At 45.9% G+C, this 22,841-nt stretch overlaps 2 protein-coding genes across 4 annotated transcripts in view; one reads left to right on the top strand and one right to left on the bottom strand.

Moving 5' to 3' along the window:
• styxl1 (serine/threonine/tyrosine interacting-like 1) overlaps positions 1-11,220 on the bottom strand; it is a 48,799-nt gene extending 37,579 nt beyond the window's left edge. Inside the window, exons 1-3 of one of the 3 annotated variants that reach the window (XM_069884961.1) lie at positions 11,005-11,220; positions 3,060-3,121; positions 1,885-1,984 (exon numbers count right to left, since the gene is read on the bottom strand). In XM_069884961.1, coding sequence (XP_069741062.1) covers positions 1,885-1,984; positions 3,060-3,121; positions 11,005-11,107 — 265 coding nt within the window. In that variant the 5' untranslated portion in view covers positions 11,108-11,220. The remainder of the gene's footprint in view (positions 1-1,884; positions 1,985-3,059; positions 3,122-11,004) is intronic. The other 2 variants (XM_069884962.1, XM_069884963.1) reach the window with 2 other exon arrangements.
• Positions 11,221-11,553: 333 nt separating this feature from the next.
• Positions 11,554-22,841, top strand: part of mdh2 (malate dehydrogenase 2, NAD (mitochondrial)) — a 36,168-nt gene continuing 24,880 nt past the window's right edge. Inside the window, exons 1-3 of the mRNA XM_069884960.1 lie at positions 11,554-11,692; positions 14,441-14,609; positions 18,135-18,218. Coding sequence (XP_069741061.1) covers positions 11,627-11,692; positions 14,441-14,609; positions 18,135-18,218 — 319 coding nt within the window. The 5' untranslated portion in view covers positions 11,554-11,626. The remainder of the gene's footprint in view (positions 11,693-14,440; positions 14,610-18,134; positions 18,219-22,841) is intronic.

The following is a 22,841-nucleotide window of genomic DNA, read 5'->3' as shown; positions in this document are numbered from 1 at the left end:
AGATTGAATGACTACACAGATGAGTTTTGTGGAGGAAGAGTGCTGTACAACTGGCTCCCCGCTAACTGGGATGGTCGGTGTGCTCTAGTAACCCTTAATGCGCCAGTGCTGATTGTCAAAATGCAGGAGGGAGACGAGGATTCCCTAGAATTGCGCCACACAGAGAGTTGGCTGTGGAGAAAAAGGAGGAGTGTTGGACTCTTGGGGCCGGGAGGAAGGAACCCTGATGGGGTATGGATTGATGCCATTGGCCAAGCCCGGAATATTCCGGACGAATTTAAATTAGCCGATGAGATTGCAGCTGGGTTTGAAAGCTTTCCTGTTTTTAGTGCAATTTTTCCCATCACTGTAAATAAAAATGTTAATAGGATCAACCTTATTCACTATAATGTCCAGCGCCTTGCAAATTTGACCAGGGACGTTGTTGAGGCAATACATCAACAACTGTCAGAAACTTCCCTTATGACACTTCAGAATAGGATAGCGATTGATATGGTCCTGGCAGAGAAAGGTGGAGTGTGTGCTATGTTTGGAGATCTATGCTGCACTTCTATCTCTAATAACACAGGGCCAGATGGATCACTCACTAAGGGGTTAACGAAACTTAGGGCATTGGCGAAAGAATTAAAAGCCCAGTCTGGAGTCTCCAATCCTGTTTTATCCTGGTTACAGGGAGTGTTTGGGAGATGGAGCACATTGTTAGGACAACTTTTGCTGGGTTTGTTCATTTCTGTATCAATTTTTATCACTTGTGGCTGTTGTTGTATTCCATGCATTCGAACGCTGGTCACGAGGACCATAGAGAAAGCCTTTGCTGACCGTGATGAACTGCCTCCGAAATATCAAGCTGTGCAGGCTGTGGAGCAAGACTATCTCACATTACAGGAGACGGAGAAAGTTGCTGAGATCGATCTGGAGTCTGAAGGGGAATGTGATGGGAAGGAGGGATTGTGAATTAGATTGTTACACATATAATTTTAACCTTGCTTGTAACCCAAATATTATAACATTGATTGTAACACAAACATTATTAATCAGATTGTAGAACAAGTATTATGAATTAGATTGTAGACCATATGTTAACTTGGGAATTTACTAATGTACGGGGGGTTAGCTATAGTTTTTTGCTTGGGGGCAAATGGGATGAAACTTGTAAACGGGCAATGGGATCGGGGTGACGGATGGGGGGTGTACGCAAAGGAGGGTTGGGGGAACCCTCGCCCACCAGCCGAACTACCCTGTGAACAGAACCCGTATAGAGCTTGGCAATAATAGGCGAAATAATGTAACGCGGTGGTAGCATAGTCAGGGCGAGATTGTCCTCTAAAGAGGACAAAGGAGGGATTGTAAGGTAAAACATCATGAGATGGGAATGTGTAGGGAGTTACCCTGTACAGGGCAGTAACAAGAAGGGGAGGTGTCCTTGTACTCCTGTTAGGTAAAACATCATGAGATGGGACCGGAGAAGGAGTCACCCAGTACTAAGGAGTAACAGAATGCATCCTTGTACTTACAAGATAAGAGAGACATTGATGGATTGAGAGGCAGGAAGCTAGCAGGGAAAGGATAGCAACAGTTTTAGTCATTGGACAAGTAATGATATGATGATGTTCTAAGCATGTATCCAAGGGTATAAAAAATCACCATTTTGCTGATAACGGCAGAATGCATTCTCCGACTAACTTTGTTAGTCGCAAGTGTTACAATCCGGTAATAAAGAACAAAGAACCCTGATTTCGACTCAGTCTGGTGTTTGTCTCACTCATTCATGAACAATGCAGACCTAACAGCTGTCAGTTATGTATTCAATGTGCAAAATGAATGTTTATTGCAATATTATTACTGGGCTGTATTTTTGCTGTAAACTTATGATTTCATGTTTACCTTTGTCATTCAATGAGTTTGTGTGCTCATCATAAACCACACAGTACCTTACACACTCAACTTCTACATCCTCTGGCATCAAATAATTTCCATCCATGTCCTGAAAAATAACAAATTAAAGGATTTAACAAATCAGTATGCTTATCAGACTCTTAGTTCTGCGAAGAAAACAGCTTTTCATTAATACAACATTAGATTTCATTTTGTTTTTATTGGATTTCAGAACTTTTTAAGGTACCAAATTTTAAATCACATTTTTGTTAGGGTTTGCTGATGGCACCTTTTCTTCTAAATCAGAAATCTTGTGCTCAAGATTGATCAAGATTGCCACTTCAAAAAAGAAATGTCCTGAAGCTGTGGTAAATTTTGAATGTGTTAAGCTGGGGTTCAAGTGGATGTTCCAGCTCCCAGCTGAAGTACAGGAGTTCTAGCAAAGACCAAATATTAGTGTCAGTTAACTTCAGCAATGCAATCAACTATTTATCCTGACATTCACTGTTCCATTGGGCCAGATGGTTGCCAAATTAAACATTAAACAATATAATCTTCGTCCGCGAAGCCAAGCCAAAGAAGAATATAATTAAAGCAACCTGAGAACTCATTAGAACGTGCTTTATCTAAATGCAAATGATATCCTCTTTTAGCAAACAGAAATAGAAAATATTAGGAAGATGCCCAGCATGGCCTGGGAAACAAAACATTCAGTTGTTGACTTCATGGTTGAAACAAAATACCCCAAAAACTTCATGGTAATTCTGCATAAATATATTTTTTCTTTTCCTGCTGCCTGCTCCTTCTTTGTCTGGAGGCCTGAGCACGGAGGCGGGCCTGGTGTTGCTGTTCCGTTTCCTGCTGCCTGCTCTTTGCATGTCTTGAAGCATCAATAGTGAGGCGAAACTGATGTTCCTCTGCATTCTCTCACTCTCTCCTTTGTCTAACTCTGAATGTACATTTATGCACAACACTGTAACTAATTGAGATAGCCCTGGTGCAAGCTTAAATTTTTTTTGAACTTCATAGGACCATAAAGGTTAAATTAAATTCTATGAGGTCATGACATTCAGCATCTAATGTTACCCCTACTGAATCTCCTTGGACATTTCTAGAGTGCTCCATATTGATTTGCATGGAGAACAGACAAACAGATATATATGCACAAATATATATTAGATTACCCGTTTTGCTCTCTTAGCTGTTATCACATGACTTTCATCATATTGATTTTTGGTCCGTACATCTGCAATAGATTTTTAAAAAGCTGTATATTAAAAATGAATTCTTGTTCATCATGGAGATTGTTACTACATTCTCTCTTTCCTCCCCCACCAAGAAGACTACAAGAATACAAGACACATTTTTCCTGTTTTTGTGGAAACCTTCTGCTGTGAAAGATCTCAGAGAGGTTAACATATGGATGATGAGGACTGATCACTGGAGCTGGCTGAGTATAAACAGAGCCTTGATGATAAGGATGACAGCCTGGAGTGGATGTGAACATTGCTGACACTTGGTGTTTTGAGGTGACTTGTGTACATTCTACATAAAGAATCACAGCAATTATTGTCGAGTGGTTTCAGGAAGGGGGGTGGGTTTGAACATTTTGCCAATCATATTGAGTTATTCTGACATTACAAAGTTGAACTAAGAGTATCAGGAAGACGCATCTGTTTATTTCAAAGATCGTACCAAATCAATTGCTCAGATTGTAATACAATTATGTCACTGGAAACTTCACAGCAATATCATTTCACGCAAATGTACATTTACCACAATCAGCAATTCAGTGATAAATGTAACAAGTAATGAGTAAAATCACAAAATGCTGGAGAAGATCAGAAGGTCAAACAGTGTCCTTTATGTAGCAAAGGCAAAAATACATAACCAACGTTTTGGCCTTGAGCCCTTCATCAAGGTATGAGAGAATGGCAGCAGGTGCCCAAACAAAAGACCAGTCACACATCTACTTCGTCAGTGACCTCCTAGTAGCCAACCATTTCAATTCTGAGTCACACTCCCACGCTCGCATGTCTATTCATAGCCTTGTATACTATCCCACCCTGACCACCCATAGATTGGAGGAACAATACCTTATCTTCCATCTGGGCACCCACCAGCCAGATGGCATTAACATTGACCTCTTTGCTAAACCTGCTCACCTTTTTTCCCCTCCCCATTCCTGTCCTTCCAGTTCTCCCCTCCCTTTCCCCTTACCCACTCAGCCTCCCTCCCTCCCCCATCTATTATTCTCCTGCCTTTACCACTGCCCCCCCCCCCCCACCTATCTTTTGTTCAGATACCGACTGGCATTCTCTCATACATTGATGAAGGGCTCAGGCCCAAAACATTGGTTATGTATTTTTGCCTTTGCTACATAAAGGACATTGTTTGACCTGCTGAGCTTCTCCAGCATTTTAAGTTTTAGTTCAACAACAGAGCCTGCAGATTTTAATGAGAGTTTATTGTAAAAAACACAATCCTGAAGAAACTCAGCAGGTCAAACAATGTACTTTGTCTTCTTTATTTCATTGGCTTGGGTTCGCGGACGAAGATTTATGGAGGGGTAATGTCCACGTCAGCTGCAGGCTCGTTTGTAGCTGACAAGTCCAATGTGGGAAAGGCAGACACGGTTGCAGCGGTTGGAAGGGAAAATTGGTGGGTTGGGGTTGGGTGTTGGGTTTTTCCTCCTTTCTCTTTTGACAGTGAGGTGGGCTCTGCGGTCTTCTTCAAAGGAGGTTGCAGCCCGCTGAACTGTGAGGCACCCAAGATGCACGGTTTGAGGCGATATCAGCCCACTGGCGATGGTCAATGTGGCAGGCACCAAGAGCTTTCTTTAGGCAGTCCTTGTAACTCTCTTTGGTGCACCTCTGTCTCGGTGGGCCAGTGGAGAGCTCGCCATATAACACGATCTTGGGATGGCGATGGTCCTCCATTCTGGAGACATGACCTACCCAGCGCAGTTGGATCTTCAGCAGCATGGATTCGATGCTGTCGGCCTCTGCCATCTCGAGAACTTCGATGTTGGAGATGAAGTCGCTCCAATGAATGTTGAGGATGGAGCGGAGACAACGCTGGTGGAAGCGTTCTAGGAGCCGTAGGTGATGCCGGTAAAGGACCCATGATTCGGAGCCGAACAGGAGTGTGGGTATTACAACGGCTCTGTATATGCTAATCTTTTTGAGGTTTTTTCAGTTTTTCCAGACTCTTTTGTGTAGTCTTCCAAAGGCGCTATTTGCCTTGGCGAGTCTGTTGTCTATCTTGTTGTCGATCCTTGCATCCGATGAAATGGTGCAGCCGAGATAGGTAAACTGGTTGACCGTTTTGAGTTTTGTGTGCCCGATGGAGATGTGGGGGGGTGGGGGCTGGTAGTCATGGTGGGGAGCTGGCTGATGGAGGACCTCAGTTTTCTTCAGGCTGACTTCCAGGCCAAACATTTTGGCAGTTTCCGCAAAACAGGACGTCAAGCGCTGAAGAGCTGGCTCTGAATGGGCAACTAAAGCGGCATCGTCTGCAAAGAGTAGTTCACGGACAAGTTGCTCTTGTGTCTTGGTGTGAGCTTGCAGGCGCCTCAGATTGAAGAGACTGCCATCCGTGCGGTACCGGATGTAAACAGCGTCTTCATTGTTGAGGTCTTTCATGGCTTGTTTCAACATCATGCTGAAGAAGATTGAAAAGAGGATTGGTGCGAGAACGCAGCCTTGCTTCATGCAAGGAGAAGGGTTCAGAGAGCTCATTGCTGTATCTGACCCGACCTTGTTGGTATAGCAAAGGTAAAGATACATAACGGACATTTAGGTCTTGAGCCCTTCAGCAGGGTGAACTCGCTTGGGAGATGGAAGGGTCAGTACTAAGTGTCCTTGAAGAGATCATCAGCTGTACAACACAGTTGCCACATCAAAGAACCACAAAGTGTTAACCATTACACAAACACCACTTTTTCTTACTTTACTCAATTCATCTGGCAACTTAAAAAGTTTGTTTAAAAGATAGGTGGACCAAAGAAGAGGTACAAGGACTGCCTAAAGAAATCTCTTGGTGCCTGCCACATTGACCACCGCCAGTGGGCTGATATCGCCTCAAACCGTGCATCTTGGCGCCTCACAGTTCGGCGGGCAGCAACATCCATTGAAGAAGACCGCAGAGCCCACCACACTGACAAAAGACAAAGGAGGAAAAACCCAACACCCAACCCCATCCAACCAACTAATTTTCCCTTCCAACCGCTGCAACCGTGTCTGCCTGTCCCGCATCGGACTTGTCAGCCACAAACGAGCCTGCAGCTGACGTGGACATTTACCCCTCCATAAATCTTCGTCGGCGAAGCCAAGCTAAAGAATTGCTGTGAGTTTGAACAACTTTTTGGAGGGGTTTCTGTTTTTAAGCAATCTCTCAGGATTGAGGGAGATTTATTTCCATTCTAGTTCTAAGAAGTGGAAAGTCCCTGTGCATTAATTATTTAAACACGAGGTTGCTCATGTACTCTGACACCTCAGTGTTGACACCTATGGCAAGGTGGTCCAAGATGTCTGGAGGCCAGATTCTGCCACTACTCATATGTAGGTACATCTGGGCGCACCATTGTGCACGCATCCTTCTCCACGATGCCTTCTCCCTCATTTTACCCCAACCATTTTCACCATTCCCCCCATCTCCTTCACCATTCCCCCCATCTCCTTCACCATTCCCCCATCTCCTTCACCATTCCCCCCATCTCCTTCACCATTCCCCCCATCTCCTTCACCATTCCCCCCATCTCCTTCACCATTCCCCCCATCTCCTTCACCATTCCCCCCATCTCCTTCACCATTCCCCCCATCTCCTTCACCATTCCCCCCATCTCCTTCACCATTCCCCCCATCTCCTTCACCATTCCCCCCATCTCCTTCACCATTCCCCCCATCTCCTTCACCATTCCCCCCATCTCCTTCACCATTCCCCCCATCTCCTTCACCATTCCCCCCATCTCCTTCACCATTCCCCCCATCTCCTTCACCATTCCCCCCATCTCCTTCACCATTCCCCCCATCTCCTTCACCATTCCCCCCATCTCCTTCACCATTCCCCCCATCTCCTTCACCATTCCCCCCATCTCCTTCACCATTCCCCCATCTCCTTCACCATTCCCCCCATCTCCTTCACCATTCCCCCCATCTCCTTCACCATTCCCCCCATCTCCTTCACCATTCCCCCCATCTCCTTCACCATTCCCCCCATCTCCTTCACCATTCCCCCCATCTCCTTCACCATTCCCCCCATCTCCTTCACCATTCCCCCCATCTCCTTCACCATTCCCCCCATCTCCTTCACCATTCCCCCCATCTCCTTCACCATTCCCCCCATCTCCTTCACCATTCCCCCCATCTCCTTCACCATTCCCCCCATCTCCTTCACCATTCCCCCCATCTCCTTCACCATTCCCCCCATCTCCTTCACCATTCCCCCCATCTCCTTCACCATTCCCCCCATCTCCTTCACCATTCCCCCCATCTCCTTCACCATTCCCCCCATCTCCTTCACCATTCCCCCCATCTCCTTCACCATTCCCCCCATCTCCTTCACCATTCCCCCCATCTCCTTCACCATTCCCCCCATCTCCTTCACCATTCCCCCCATCTCCTTCACCATTCCCCCCATCTCCTTCACCATTCCCCCCATCTCCTTCACCATTCCCCCCATCTCCTTCACCATTCCCCCCATCTCCTTCACCATTCCCCCCATCTCCTTCACCATTCCCCCCATCTCCTTCACCATTCCCCCCATCTCCTTCACCATTCCCCCCATCTCCTTCACCATTCCCCCCATCTCCTTCACCATTCCCCCCATCTCCTTCACCATTCCCCCCATCTCCTTCACCATTCCCCCCATCTCCTTCACCATTCCCCCCATCTCCTTCACCATTCCCCCCATCTCCTTCACCATTCCCCCCATCTCCTTCACCATTCCCCCCATCTCCTTCACCATTCCCCCCATCTCCTTCACCATTCCCCCCATCTCCTTCACCATTCCCCCCATCTCCTTCACCATTCCCCCCATCTCCTTCACCATTCCCCCCATCTCCTTCACCATTCCCCCCATCTCCTTCACCATTCCCCCCATCTCCTTCACCATTCCCCCCATCTCCTTCACCATTCCCCCCATCTCCTTCACCATTCCCCCCATCTCCTTCACCATTCCCCCCATCTCCTTCACCATTCCCCCCATCTCCTTCACCATTCCCCCCATCTCCTTCACCATTCCCCCCATCTCCTTCACCATTCCCCCCATCTCCTTCACCATTCCCCCCATCTCCTTCACCATTCCCCCCATCTCCTTCACCATTCCCCCCATCTCCTTCACCATTCCCCCCATCTCCTTCACCATTCCCCCCATCTCCTTCACCATTCCCCCCATCTCCTTCACCATTCCCCCCATCTCCTTCACCATTCCCCCCATCTCCTTCACCATTCCCCCCATCTCCTTCACCATTCCCCCCATCTCCTTCACCATTCCCCCCATCTCCTTCACCATTCCCCCCATCTCCTTCACCATTCCCCCCATCTCCTTCACCATTCCCCCCATCTCCTTCACCATTCCCCCCATCTCCTTCACCATTCCCCCCATCTCCTTCACCATTCCCCCCATCTCCTTCACCATTCCCCCCATCTCCTTCACCATTCCCCCCATCTCCTTCACCATTCCCCCCCATCTCCTTCACCATTCCCCCCATCTCCTTCACCATTCCCCCCATCTCCTTCACCATTCCCCCCATCTCCTTCACCATTCCCCCCATCTCCTTCACCATTCCCCCCATCTCCTTCACCATTCCCCCCATCTCCTTCACCATTCCCCCCATCTCCTTCACCATTCCCCCCATCTCCTTCACCATTCCCCCCATCTCCTTCACCATTCCCCCCATCTCCTTCACCATTCCCCCCATCTCCTTCACCATTCCCCCCATCTCCTTCACCATTCCCCCCATCTCCTTCACCATTCCCCCCATCTCCTTCACCATTCCCCCCATCTCCTTCACCATTCCCCCCATCTCCTTCACCATTCCCCCCATCTCCTTCACCATTCCCCCCATCTCCTTCACCATTCCCCCCATCTCCTTCACCATTCCCCCCATCTCCTTCACCATTCCCCCCATCTCCTTCACCATTCCCCCCATCTCCTTCACCATTCCCCCCATCTCCTTCACCATTCCCCCCATCTCCTTCACCATTCCCCCCATCTCCTTCACCATTCCCCCCATCTCCTTCACCATTCCCCCCATCTCCTTCACCATTCCCCCCATCTCCTTCACCATTCCCCCCATCTCCTTCACCATTCCCCCCATCTCCTTCACCATTCCCCCCATCTCCTTCACCATTCCCCCCATCTCCTTCACCATTCCCCCCATCTCCTTCACCATTCCCCCCATCTCCTTCACCATTCCCCCCATCTCCTTCACCATTCCCCCCATCTCCTTCACCATTCCCCCCATCTCCTTCACCATTCCCCCCATCTCCTTCACCATTCCCCCCATCTCCTTCACCATTCCCCCCATCTCCTTCACCATTCCCCCCATCTCCTTCACCATTCCCCCCATCTCCTTCACCATTCCCCCCATCTCCTTCACCATTCCCCCCATCTCCTTCACCATTCCCCCCATCTCCTTCACCATTCCCCCCATCTCCTTCACCATTCCCCCCATCTCCTTCACCATTCCCCCCATCTCCTTCACCATTCCCCCCATCTCCTTCACCATTCCCCCCATCTCCTTCACCATTCCCCCCATCTCTTTCACCATTCCCCCCATCTCTTTCACCATTCCCCCCATCTCTTTCACCATTCCCCCCATCTCTTTCACCATTCCCCCCATCTCTTTCACCATTCCCCCCATCTCTTTCACCATTCCCCCCATCTCTTTCACCATTCCCCCCATCTCTTTCACCATTCCCCCCATCTCTTTCACCATTCCCCCCATCTCTTTCACCATTCCCCCCATCTCTTTCACCATTCCCCCCATCTCTTTCACCATTCCCCCCATCTCTTTCACCATTCCCCCCATCTCTTTCACCATTCCCCCCATCTCTTTCACCATTCCCCCCATCTCTTTCACCATTCCCCCCATCTCTTTCACCATTCCCCCCATCTCTTTCACCATTCCCCCCATCTCTTTCACCATTCCCCCCATCTCTTTCACCATTCCCCCCATCTCTTTCACCATTCCCCCCATCTCTTTCACCATTCCCCCCATCTCTTTCACCATTCCCCCCATCTCTTTCACCATTCCCCCCATCTCTTTCACCATTCCCCCCATCTCTTTCACCATTCCCCCCATCTCTTTCACCATTCCCCCCATCTCTTTCACCATTCCCCCCATCTCTTTCACCATTCCCCCCATCTCTTTCACCATTCCCCCCATCTCTTTCACCATTCCCCCCATCTCTTTCACCATTCCCCCCATCTCTTTCACCATTCCCCCCATCTCTTTCACCATTCCCCCCATCTCTTTCACCATTCCCCCCATCTCTTTCACCATTCCCCCCATCTCTTTCACCATTCCCCCCATCTCTTTCACCATTCCCCCCATCTCTTTCACCATTCCCCCCATCTCTTTCACCATTCCCCCCATCTCTTTCACCATTCCCCCCATCTCTTTCACCATTCCCCCCATCTCTTTCACCATTCCCCCCATCTCTTTCACCATTCCCCCCATCTCTTTCACCATTCCCCCCATCTCTTTCACCATTCCCCCCATCTCTTTCACCATTCCCCCCATCTCTTTCACCATTCCCCCCATCTCTTTCACCATTCCCCCCATCTCTTTCACCATTCCCCCCATCTCTTTCACCATTCCCCCCATCACTTTCACCATTCCGCCCCCCTCACTCACTCACTCACCAACTGTCTGCTTCCCCAACTCTCATACACCTCTACACATCCAACGTTTGGCTCTCTCCAAGAGGGTGGCCGCCCCAGTAAACGCTGCCAACTGTCCCTACAATTACATTGCCCCGCCAGAGGCACAGAAAAAGAAAGATAAGGCAGAAGCACTGGTATGGGAGAAACTGTCATCAGAAAATAAACTGATATACTAATTGTAGGGCTTTCTCTCATGAGCATGACCTCTTTTACATAGACTTTTGCCCTTATACTCACCAACCAAATAGAGATAGATTGGTTCTGCCAACCTGGAATACTTTGTTCTTTGATTCAGCATATTGTAGAGCTCTGTTGCATCACAAAACATAATCCCTGCCATTAAAAGGGCTAATATGTTGCCTTAGCTCCTGCTGCCTCCACCAACTTCCATCCTCACCAGATGCCTTAGTTGCAGCTCTTGTTGAACGGTATCTATGAAGTGACGTCACTGGAGGGGGCCTAGCTGGCGCATGCGCCGAAGCTTGGCGATGGTTCGTCCAATCGCTCATCGAGAAAGTTTGCAGGGGTGAAAGTCGAGTGGAGCAATAAAGTTGCTGGAGACACTCAGCAAGCCACGCAGCATCCATAGGGAAATAGAGGGAAGGGGAAAATAGTATTTTCTCCCCCTCTCCAGCACGGTCGACTAACCAGGGAGTGCGCATGCTCCGCACGTCAACCTACCGTGATACGCGGCTGAAGCGGCGCCGACCTCTCAGCGAGAGGGAAAGGAGAAGCCGAGGCAGCTGATTGGCGAATGGGGCGTGAGGCAGCAGGTTAGGATGCACCGCCGTCCTCGGTTGAGTCCTTTGGTTGCTGGAGGTCGTTCGAGTCACGTCAGTGGGGAATCCAGTCAGTCGAGATGTTGTCTCGTGTGGCCAGGCCAGTTGCCGCTGGGCTCAGCAGGAGTTTCTCCGGCTCCTCGCAGGTACGAGGGCGGTCGGGCGGCTCCCGTTCTCCCCCACCCCCCGGTACTTTAGTTCTTCCTGAGGATAGGGGCTGAAGGCCTGGCCCGCTGCCCCAAGGCCTTGGGTCACAGGTCGGGGCAGAGAAGCTGGGGGTCCGCGTAAAGTTTTCTTGCGGATGTTATCGCCACAAAGCCGGCGATCAGTTGGGCGTTGATAGGTTCCTCCCACCTCTCATGCTTTATTCACAATAAATTATTTATAATGTAAGAAAACTTCGTCCCATTACAGTTAGATTCGATTTATTGTCATACTCATATAACCATTCACATTAATTGAAAATTTTACATTCTTTGAACACTCCACCACCTTGCCGTTTCTTCCCCCTCCCCCTCCAATCCGTTGGTTGAGGGGCTTCCCTTCAGTGTCACATCCTCTTCGTGGGTATGTAGATCTGGGACCCCTCACCGAGCAGCGTGGCCCATTTTTATTTAAGAAGTTACCCGCAACCTCATTGGGAGTCAGTCTGGGATTGTTCCTACATTTCCTCATGGAACTGGAGCAATGATTTTATCTAGTGGTGTTTTATTGGATCTGTCCTTCCAGGGGAAAAAACTTTTTTGTTGTCTCGTCTTAACTGGTGTAATATATCAGCATTTACTCCAAATGCCCTTTAAAGCTACGCCCACGGGAGGTAGGAAATGCTAGGAGGAGTATTGCAAGGTTCAACAGTGTTAACTGATACTTTCTTGCTTGACAGTATGATGGCATGAACTATGTGCTCTACTTTTACAATGATTGACTTTTCTTCAGTGTTGGGCATGACTGCTCATTTTTTAAAAAAAAATGGATGTACTTGGCTGGAATGTAGGCATGGTTTGAGAATTCATTGATTCAGTAATGTGTAGTTTATTTTTCAAAAGACTGAAATAGAAAATGCATATCTGAGGCCAGTTGCATCCTCGTTGGGATGGGCCCTTTGGCTCACGCTGCCTGTGCTAATCAAGATGCCAATTTTAACTTCTGCACGTTCTGCATCTCATTATTTTATGCTCTTAAAGTTGCTGTTTCCACCACTTCCCACTGGCTTTTTCTATAAAAGCCTTGCCCTGTAAATCCTTTCCCATAAAGATGTGCCTTTTTTTGACATTTCCAGGTTGCTTTTTCAACCTCTGCGTCTGAGAAAACAAACCAAGTTTGTTCAGCCTTTCTTGATAATTAATGTTCTCCAAGTCAAGCCACATCCTGGCAAACCTGCACCTTCTCCAAAGCCTTCACGTCCATGTAATGCAGTGACCAATTTCTCTCTCTCTCGAGTTCCAAACATCCTGTTAATATAACCTCAAATCCAGTGAGATACTTTACCTGGTTTGATCACCCTAACTTGTAAAAGAATTTGCATCAATTGAGGAATGTCAATTGAGGGTTGTCAATTCAGTAAAGAAGCTTTTTATAATTACCCTTGAATTGTGCAAATTTATTAAATTTATTTCCAATTTAGAGTCTAAAATTGAAATCTGCTCTTATTCATAGTTATGTACTGATTGTATTTACATGCCTCAGTGGAATATTGTAGGTTGCGCCTGCGAAAAGAAATTGCAAACAGTGGACAGGAGTGTTCAGATTTGCTGCAATTCTGCTGCTATTGAGGGAGTGTTGAATTACTAGTGTTGGTGATTGAAACTCTAATTGGTTCAAGTTGTTGGAGCAAGATCAATTTGAGGGAAATGGGTGTGGTAAATTCAAGGTTAACACCTGAACAAATTACCCATTTCCATTCAGCATGTTCAAGGACACCATTAGGTGCTTGAATCTTTTGGTCACATTATTACAGGTATGCATTTCAAGATCTATCTAAATATTATACACCAAAACTCATTTCCAATCTGGTGTTTCAATGAAGGAAATCTTGTGTGTATTTTCTGTAAATGAAATCTTGAAATCAGTTGCTTCCCTTACCAGGCATTTACAAAAACAATTCTGCATCATTTCATTAATTATCCTCATCGACAGATTTGTGGGGGGATTGGGCATAAAAGTACAGTGAGGCCATAGTCAAATTTGCCATTATACTATTGAATGGCAGTGGTGGTTTTTAAGGGTATGAGTTGCCAGTGGAAACTTCTTTTTACTCTGGGTTGGTAGAACGCCTGAGCAATATTCTATTTGCTTCAAGGACAGCAGTTTGTATAGAATCCTTTGCCGTGTTATTCTTGAAATAACATTCTAGCATGTTTTTGTGAACTGTCGAGACTTGAATAAATGAAAGGAATGAATTCTTGCTCTTCTAGAAATGCACAGGAAGTATAAACAAAATGCTGGAGAAACTCAGCAGGTCAAGCATGGTCCTTTATATAGCAAAGATAATTTTTAAAAAAAAATCTTTGCTATATAAAGGACGTTGCTTGGCCTGCTAAGTTTCTCCAGCATTGTTTTTACTTCAAGGTGTCTGCAGATGTTCGTGTTTTACTTTTGCACAGGAAGTATAATGGATACATTATTGTCCTTGAAGAAAACATGGTTAGAAAGTAAGACGCAGTAGTGATTTCAGGATTAAATTGAGGGTTGTTAACAATATCAAAGCAGATGCCATTTTAATACTTAGGTTAGTTTTACAAACTGAAGGGTTGCAGAAGTAATCTAAAATAAGTTGTATTCAAAAGCAATAAACTAACGCGCAAACAGGACTTTTTTGTACATTTCTACTAATGATCTCGTCTATTAAATGTGTGATTTTACACCTTTCCATATTCAATTTTTCTTTTGCACAGAGTAATGCCAAGGTAGCAGTGTTGGGTGCATCAGGTGGCATTGGTCAGCCTTTCTCCTTGATGCTGAAGAACAGTCCACTTGTAAGTGAGCTCTCATTGTATGATATTGCTCACACACCTGGTGTTGCAGCAGACCTTAGCCACATTGAGACGAGGGCAAAAGTAACAGGTGAGTATAGATTTAAGAGCAATACATTTTCTCTTCGTTTATAAAAAAAAAAATTGCTGCACCAAATTGTATGTGGCTAGTATATAATGTGATTAAGTGAAGGGATTCATAAGATGAAGGTGATTACAGGAAGCTCTGTTACCTAGGTCTGTCTTTAACTCCAATTTCTATTTGTTCAGTCCTTACTTAGTGCCAGTTAGTCAAATGTTTATCCTGGTATATTGCATCTATATATAGTATATATTTAACTTTCTATGCAAGTAAAACACTTCCAAATATTCTATAACATCTTAAACATAATAATACAGTACATAATTGGATGATGTGGGTGAAGATGGGTAGGTGGGTACTGTTGTAGAGGATGAACCTGATGCTGGAGAGTCAGTTTGATTTTTGCCACCTGAAATTTGGAGGTGGAATCAACTGCAAAGAAGCAGCTGTTCATTTCTTGCTGCCCTTAACCCATAGAGTCAGTAAAGAGTCACCAAACTGTTGGTCCACAAGTCACTTGCAAACCAGGCGAAATAAGAGTATACAGTCCTGTACAGGTGTGATGTTTGAATCCGTATTTTTCAATTTCAAATCTATTCCTGCACTTGTGATGTGTGGTTCACTATTCTCTCGTGATGCTGACTCAATCATGCTTGAACTACAAGTTGACTTCAGACTGGCTTGTTGGCTCGTAAGTACAAGTTGTTCATAAATTGAATGTTTTTAAGCTCAGAGGCTGCCTGTACTCAAGAAAAATGTAACCTTGTTAAGCAGGAATGGAGGGATTGAGGGGGAAAAAAAAGACCACTTAGCTGGGTTTTGGCAGTAGGGAAAATGCTGGCATCTATCAAGAAAATGATGATAGCATTGGGCAAACTCGCCATGGATTTGAGTCAAATTATAAATTTGTTAGATGAGGTTGTAACTACCCATATGGATAAAGGGGGATTTGAATGATGTGTTGGTCTTTCAGTAAACTTTTGAGATGCCACACAAAGTGATCAAGCAAAGTGCATGGATTTGGGACAATAGTGATGGATGGTAAAACAGGAATAAAGGAGTTAATTTTGGGTTGGGAGGCTTTCTCATTTGGTGTGTACCAATCCTTGCAATCTATTTATGATTTGACTAAGGGGGTGGGGTTTCAAGTGTAATATATCCAAGTTTGATTGTAAAAGCTGGGTGCCAGTGGGAATTGAAGATGCCGAGAGTTAGCGATAGTCTAGCTGGGCTGGAAAATATTTATCACTTCGCTTGGGAAAATTTTTCCCAAAAAATTGAGTATTCTTTGGTGACATGTGGAACACTTGTGTTCAAAGGGGTCTGGGTAACCTTGTACTTCAAAGATAAGCGTATACACCAAGAAGTTGGTTTTATATTAATTTTTTGCAATAAAGTACAAGAATAAAAGCCTAATTTTGAAATTTATAAAGGGCCCTGGGAAAAGTGCATTTTGAATTTTGCATACATCTCCCTTCCTGGTCTTCTGTATAAGAATGCAGTAAAGATTTATCTAATCAATAAAATCACCATGAAAAGAGGTCAAGGAGCTAATCTCATAAATGCTCAAAAATTTTATGGAGCTTGACAGGTTTATATGCAGAGCTGATGTTGGCTGTAATCGATCTAAAATGACTAGCAAAAAGCAAACTGCTGCTGAAATTTCCCAGGTTGATTGGCATCTGTAGAGACAAATGATAGCGGTGCTTTGGATTGAGACCTTTCCATTGGACTGTGAAAGGGGTTAGTGAATTGGGTCAGAGTGAGTGACATAGTGTCGCCGTTAGTGCAACATTTAGAGTACCAATGACTGGGACTGGGGTTCGAATCCTGTGCTGTCTCTCAGGAGTTTGTACTTTCTCCCCATTGTCTGCGTGGATTTCCTCTGGTTTCCTCCCTCCCTTCAAAAAAAACACATTTTGGGTGTAATTGGGTGGCACGGGCTCATTGGCTTGGAAGGGCCTGTTACTGTGCTATGTCTAAATTTAAAATTTGAAGAATTTCGTCATGTAGAGCATAGTCTCTTTTCGGAATTCTCTGCCCAAAGGATTGGTCACCTGAGTGTACATTCAAGATAGAGATCTGCAATTTTTTGATTATTAAGCGAATCTTGGAATATGGGTTTACTGCAGGAAATTTGCACTCAAATAAAATTGGCCATGATCTTGCTGAGCAGGCATGAGGGGCAAAATGGTGCAGTGCTGTGTCCTCGTGCAAGATCTGGGTTGGAGGGGAGAGAAATGTTTGTTTATCCGATGTTATCTACAGCTTTAATCATATCTTAGTGCCACGATGTTTAGTTCAAGCCCTGTTCCAGAGATGAGCACATCTGTGTGATACTGAGGACATGCTGCCCTGTCATAGGTTTTTAATCATTTACAGTATTGCCCATTTTTCCAAGCTTTTATCTCGAACTTCAGCAGTTGTTCTGGTGAGGAGAAAATTCCAGTATTTAGACCTGATACTGAAGGAGTATCTATGGTGAAAAATGTAGGTGATGCTGTTCCCATGTACCTGAAGACACAAACTTGGTGATCATAAAAAAAAGCTGTCAGAATGGCTTTGGTTAAGTTACCGCAGTGGATTTTGAAAATGCTTTTCCTTGCAAGCATTGAAGCCCCTGGCTGTTTGGTTGGTAGTAGTCAAATGTGCTGCTTTATCTCTCTGCTGAGCTTGGAAGGTGTTGGATCTGCACTCGTTGAAGCAACTAAACCGTATTCTTTCACTTTACTGATTGGTACCTGGTAGATGGTGGAAAGGCATAGTGAAATTGGATGGCTGAGGACAGCTTGCAATTTTTTTAGAAGATGCATACTGTAAATCATGTGTCATGTTGAGGTTGTGAAGTCTTGATGCCAGTAAAACTGCTTGTGTGGTAGGAGTTGCACTTAGCATTCTTTTTTTTTTCCTTGTAGATGGTGAAAAGGCTTTGTGGAGTTGGGAGATGAGTAACTTCAGAAAATTCAATCTTTGATCAATCTTGGTCAGTGTTTTGCAAATGATTTGGTGGAGAATTTGGTAATGCTGTAAGGATACGTGGTCAGACTTTCTTTCAGCCATTTATTAACCAATTCCTTAATGTTGTCCAGTTCTTGCTTTATTTTCTAAAGAATTTTGAGGAGATTTGAACATTGATTATTAGCAAGTGTTTCCTTCCCCCTCCCCCCCCCCCTTCTGATTGGGTGATGCCAGAAAGAACATTGAAACAGTTGATGGTAGTAGGGCCAGGGGACTATTCTGAGGATCTCTTGGTGTGGTTAATTAATCTACAGACTACAACAATGGTTTGATTCCAACCAGTGGAAAGTATGCTCATTGACTTTTCAGTGCTACTGACAGCAAACCATTGTACTTTTCCTTTTGCTGGATGTAGGACTTTGTCAAGTACAAATTACCTGGCAGGTTTATTAAACACATTTTCAGGCTGCTAATTACCTGTGGACAGTCTCAGTGATTTTACTAATCGTTAAATGTAATTATGCTATCAATTTGGCTCTGCCTAATTAAAGCACTGACTGAATTATTTTTGCCCAGGTTATTTGGGTGCCGAACAGCTGCCTGATGCATTAAAAGGGTGTGAACTGGTGGCTATTCCTGCTGGAGTACCAAGGAAACCAGGTATGTGCTTTATATTTTAACTAACATTTCTAGCCTTGATGCTGATTCCTTCATTGAACCGATCTGTTAATTATGTGGGATCCATCCTATGTTACATCCTACAAAGTGAGGGCAAACACCATAAATGACTGTGATGCTTCACTACTCAATGAGCTGAACAGCTATGCCTGCTTTGAGAAGGAGAACTCAACAGTGCCTATGAGAATGCCTGCAAAGGCTGAGGACCCTGTGATATCTGTCTCTGAGGCTAATGTTAGAGCATCGTTCAAAAGGGTGAACCTTCACAAGGTGTCAGGCCCTAAAGGCGTACCTAGCTAAAATGTTATGCCAACCAACTAATTGGAGTGTTCGTGGACATTTTCAACCTCTCACTGCTGCAGTCAGAAGTTCCCACCTGCTTCAAAAGAACATTAATCATTCCGGTGCCTAAGAAAGCAGAGTGGGCGGCTTCAATGACTATTGCCCAGTCATGGCCAGAATTAACACGCACTTAAGTAAAGGACTGGACCCACTATGATTTGCCTACCAGCACAGTCATTCTACGGCAGATGCACTGGCTCTCCCCTAAGCTCTGGAACACCTAGACAACAACTCATGCACATGGCTGCTCTTCATCGACTACAGCTCAGCCTTCAACACCATTATTCCCTTATTGCTGGTGAACAAGCCCCAAACCAGTGGTTCTCAACCTTTTTCTTTCCACACATACCACTTTTAAGTATTCTCTGTGCCATAGGTGCTCTGTGATTAGTAAGGGATTGCTTTAGGTGGTATATGGATGGAAAGAAAAAGTTTGATCACCACTGTTTTAATCGTACCTCATTGACTTGTTCTGTGCATGGTTTCATAACTCCAAATGAAATGGGCCATTGACAATTTTTCTCAAGCAAAATATTTCAGTAACAATTGGGTCTAGAGCTGTGATTCTTGACCTCCCCTTCCCACTCACATACCACTTTAAGCAATCCCTTTCTAATCGAATGGGATCCATGGCATAGGAATTACTTAGTGGTATATGAGTGAAAAGGAAAAAGGTTGAGAACCACTGATCCAAACCATGGGCCTCTGCACCCCCTCCCCCTCTGCAACTGGATCCTTGACAACACAGGCACTCTCTAGGATGCGTGTTTAAGCCTCTACTCACTAGGCACAATTCAAATGCTACCTACAAATTTGCTGATGGTCTCAGGAGAATCATAGACAGCAATGAGGAAGCATACAGGAGGGAAATGGATCAGCTAGTTGAGTGGTGTCACAACGTTACACTCAACATTAGTAAAACCAAGGAGATGATTATGTACTTCAGGAGAACACGAACCAGGAATAAAACACGGAAGTCTGCAGATACTGTGGTTGAAGTAAAAGCACCATGCTGGAAAAACTCAGGTCAAACAGTATCCTTTATATAGCAAAGATAAAAATACATACTGACACATCTCTGAGTATCTGTCCTGGAGCCTCCATGTTGATGCAATCATGAAGAATAGAAGGCTCACCAATGACTATACTTTAAGGAGATTTGAAATGTCACCAAAGACTTTCTGGTTGTTTATATGGAGGTGCCAATGCTCAGGACAAGAAAAAAACTCCAGAGGATGGTTAACTCTGCCTGTGATATCATGGGCACCAGTCTTCACTCCATCAAGGACACCTACAAGAGGTGATGTCTTAAGAAAGCAGCCTATTTGGATGGAGCACAAAAAAGATTTATTATGATAGCCCTAGCTGGAAATTAGAAGACAACTTGAGAATACAACAATGGTACATAGAAATAAATAAATGTATTCCATTAGAAAAAATAACATCCTTTACTTTGGCTTGGCTTCATGGACGAAGATTTACAGAGGGGTAATGACCACGTCAGCTGCAGGCTCGTTTGTGGCTGACAAGTCCGATGCGGGACAGGCAGACACGGTTGCAGGGGAAAATTGGTTGGTTGGGGTTGGGTGTTGGGTTTTTCCTCCTTTGTCTTTTGTCAGTGAGGTGGGCTCTGCGGTCTTCTTCAAAGGAGGCTGCTGCCCGCCGAACTGTGAGGTGCCAAGATGCACGGTTTAAGGCGATATCAGCCCACTGGCAGTGGTCAATGTGGCAGGCACCAAGAGATTTCTTTAGGCAGTCCTTGTACCTCTTTAATATAATTTAAGAAATAACATCACAATATTCGAACAAATATGGGAACCATACATAAAATACAATAGAGAAATCCTACCATGAACCTTCACCACCTAAAATGACAAGGAGAAGACAACGAAATGAACTGACTCAGTACATAAAAGTAAAAGATAAAAATTTCTTGTTTGTTTTATTAAGTGACGACATTGTTTAACGGATTTAATGTATCTTATAGATTGAACTTTGAATAAATGGGAAGGGGGAGGGAGGGGGGGAAAAAGGGGAGAAAATGACACTATATATTCAAGAGAAAAATGTCTATGTATTTTGGTCGGTATGGTTTATTGTGTGAAAAATAAAAAAATTAAATAAAAAAAGAAAGCAGCCTCTTTCCTTAAGGACCCCCACCACCCAGACCATGCCCTCTTTACTCCGGTAAAGACGAGCACTCAACAGCACAATGACAGCTTATTCTCTGCTGTCAGATTTCAGAATGAATCAGAATTTGTTGTGAACAAGTTATGAAATTCGTGTTTTGAGCACAATCATAGTGCAAACTATCTTACAACGGGGGGGGGTGATGATGCGTGAACGGGGAGGGGGGTGATGATGCGTGAACGGGGAGGGGGGGTGATGATGCGTGAACGGGGAGGGGGGGTGATGATGCGTGAACGGGGAGGGGGGGTGATGATGCGTGAACGGGGAGGGGGGGTGATGATGCGTGAACGGGGAGGGGGGGTGATGATGCGTGAACGGGGAGGGGGGTGATGATGCGTGAACGGGGAGGGGGTGATGATGCGTGAACGGGGAGGGGGGTGATGATGCGTGAACGGGGAGGGGGGGTGATGATGGGTGAGCGGGGAGGGGGGTGATGATGCGTGAGCGGGGAGGGGGGTGATGATGCGTGAGCGGGGAGGGGGGTGATGATGCGTGAGCGGGGAGGGGGTGATGATGCGTGAGCGGGGAGGGGGTGATGATGCGTGAGCGGGGAGGGGGGTGATGATGCGTGAGCGGGGAGGGGGTGATGATGCGTGAGCGGGGAGGGGGTGATGATGCCCGAGCGGGGAGGGGGGGGGTGATGATGCCCGAGCGGGGAGGGGGGGGGTGATGATGCCCGAGCGGGGAGGGGGGGGGTGATGATGCCCGAGCGGGGAGGGGGGGGGTGATGATGCACGAGCGGGGAGGGGGGGGGGTGATGATGCCCGAGCGGGGAGGGGGGGGGTGATGATGCCCGAGCGGGGAGGGGGGGGTGATGATGCCCGAGCGGGGAGGGGGGGGTGATGATGCCCGAGCGGGGAGGGGGGGGTGATGATGCCCGAGCGGGGAGGGGGGGGGTGATGATGCCCGAGCGGGGAGGGGGGGGGTGATGATGCCCGAGCGGGGAGGGGGGGGGTGATGATGCCCGAGCGGGGAGGGGGGGGGTGATGATGCCCGAGCGGGGAGGGGGGGGTGATGATGCCCGAGCGGGGAGGGGGGGGTGATGATGCCCGAGCGGGGAGGGGGGGGTGATGATGCCCGAGCGGGGAGGGGGGGGTGATGATGCCCGAGCGGGGAGGGGGGGGTGATGATGCCCGAGCGGGGAGGGGGGGGTGATGATGCCCGAGCGGGGAGGGGGGGGTGATGATGCCCGAGCGGGGAGGGTGGGGTGATGATGCCCGAGCGGGGAGGGGGGGGGGTGGAAGATGGCGTAGAGTCTAGACGTGGGATCTCGACCTCTCTGGCCAGACTTTAAAATACCCGTTTTTTTAACCTTTTGTTTCCAAGTTTAAATTTTTTAAATTTTAATTTAAGTTTTTAAGAAATTATGGCCACTAATGGTAAAAAGACTAAATCTTAAGTTCAAAAGAAAATACATTTTTGAAATGTTGTAGATTTTGGGCCTTGACGACTTGAAGCAGCCCCAGGCTGCAATGGTGTTACGAATAGGGAGAGAAAGCACAAAAGGTATTGGAATGGCAATTAAAGAAAGAACAGATATCGAGGACTATTAATGCTGTTAGACGGAATTCTCTTACTACTTATAAATCTCGTGAGATTAATGATGAATTTTATTCATTTTATAAAAAGTTATATACATCTGAAGGAAAACAGGAAACTGGACCGATTGATCTTTTTTTATCACAGCTGAATTTACCGATATTAGAGGATGGAGATATACAGGAGTTAGAAAAACCATTTACTGATTCTGAAATTAAAATGGCTATGCTGGAAATGCCGAATGGTAAATCGCCTGGCGATGATGGATTCTCGGTTAAATTTTATAAAATTTTTTATGATGATTTATCTACAGGGTTTGGGGATATATTACATCAAGTTGGAGAACATTATGAATTACCTGAGTCTTGTTCTAGTGCTTTAATTACACTATGCTTAATACCTTGGTGGACATTAATACTCAACAGATGGTTGATTATGGAGCTTTTAAGCTTGAAACAAATGAAAGACTTGATGTTTGTGACCAAGGTATAGTTGAGGTACAAGATCAAATACAAGACATAAATAAAACAATTG

This window comes from Narcine bancroftii, chromosome 6 (assembly GCF_036971445.1).
Source record: "Narcine bancroftii isolate sNarBan1 chromosome 6, sNarBan1.hap1, whole genome shotgun sequence".
Lineage (NCBI taxonomy): Eukaryota > Metazoa > Chordata > Chondrichthyes > Torpediniformes > Narcinidae > Narcine > Narcine bancroftii.
The sequence above is the reverse complement of the archived record's forward strand: the minus strand, read 5'-3'. Positions and strand labels throughout refer to the sequence as shown.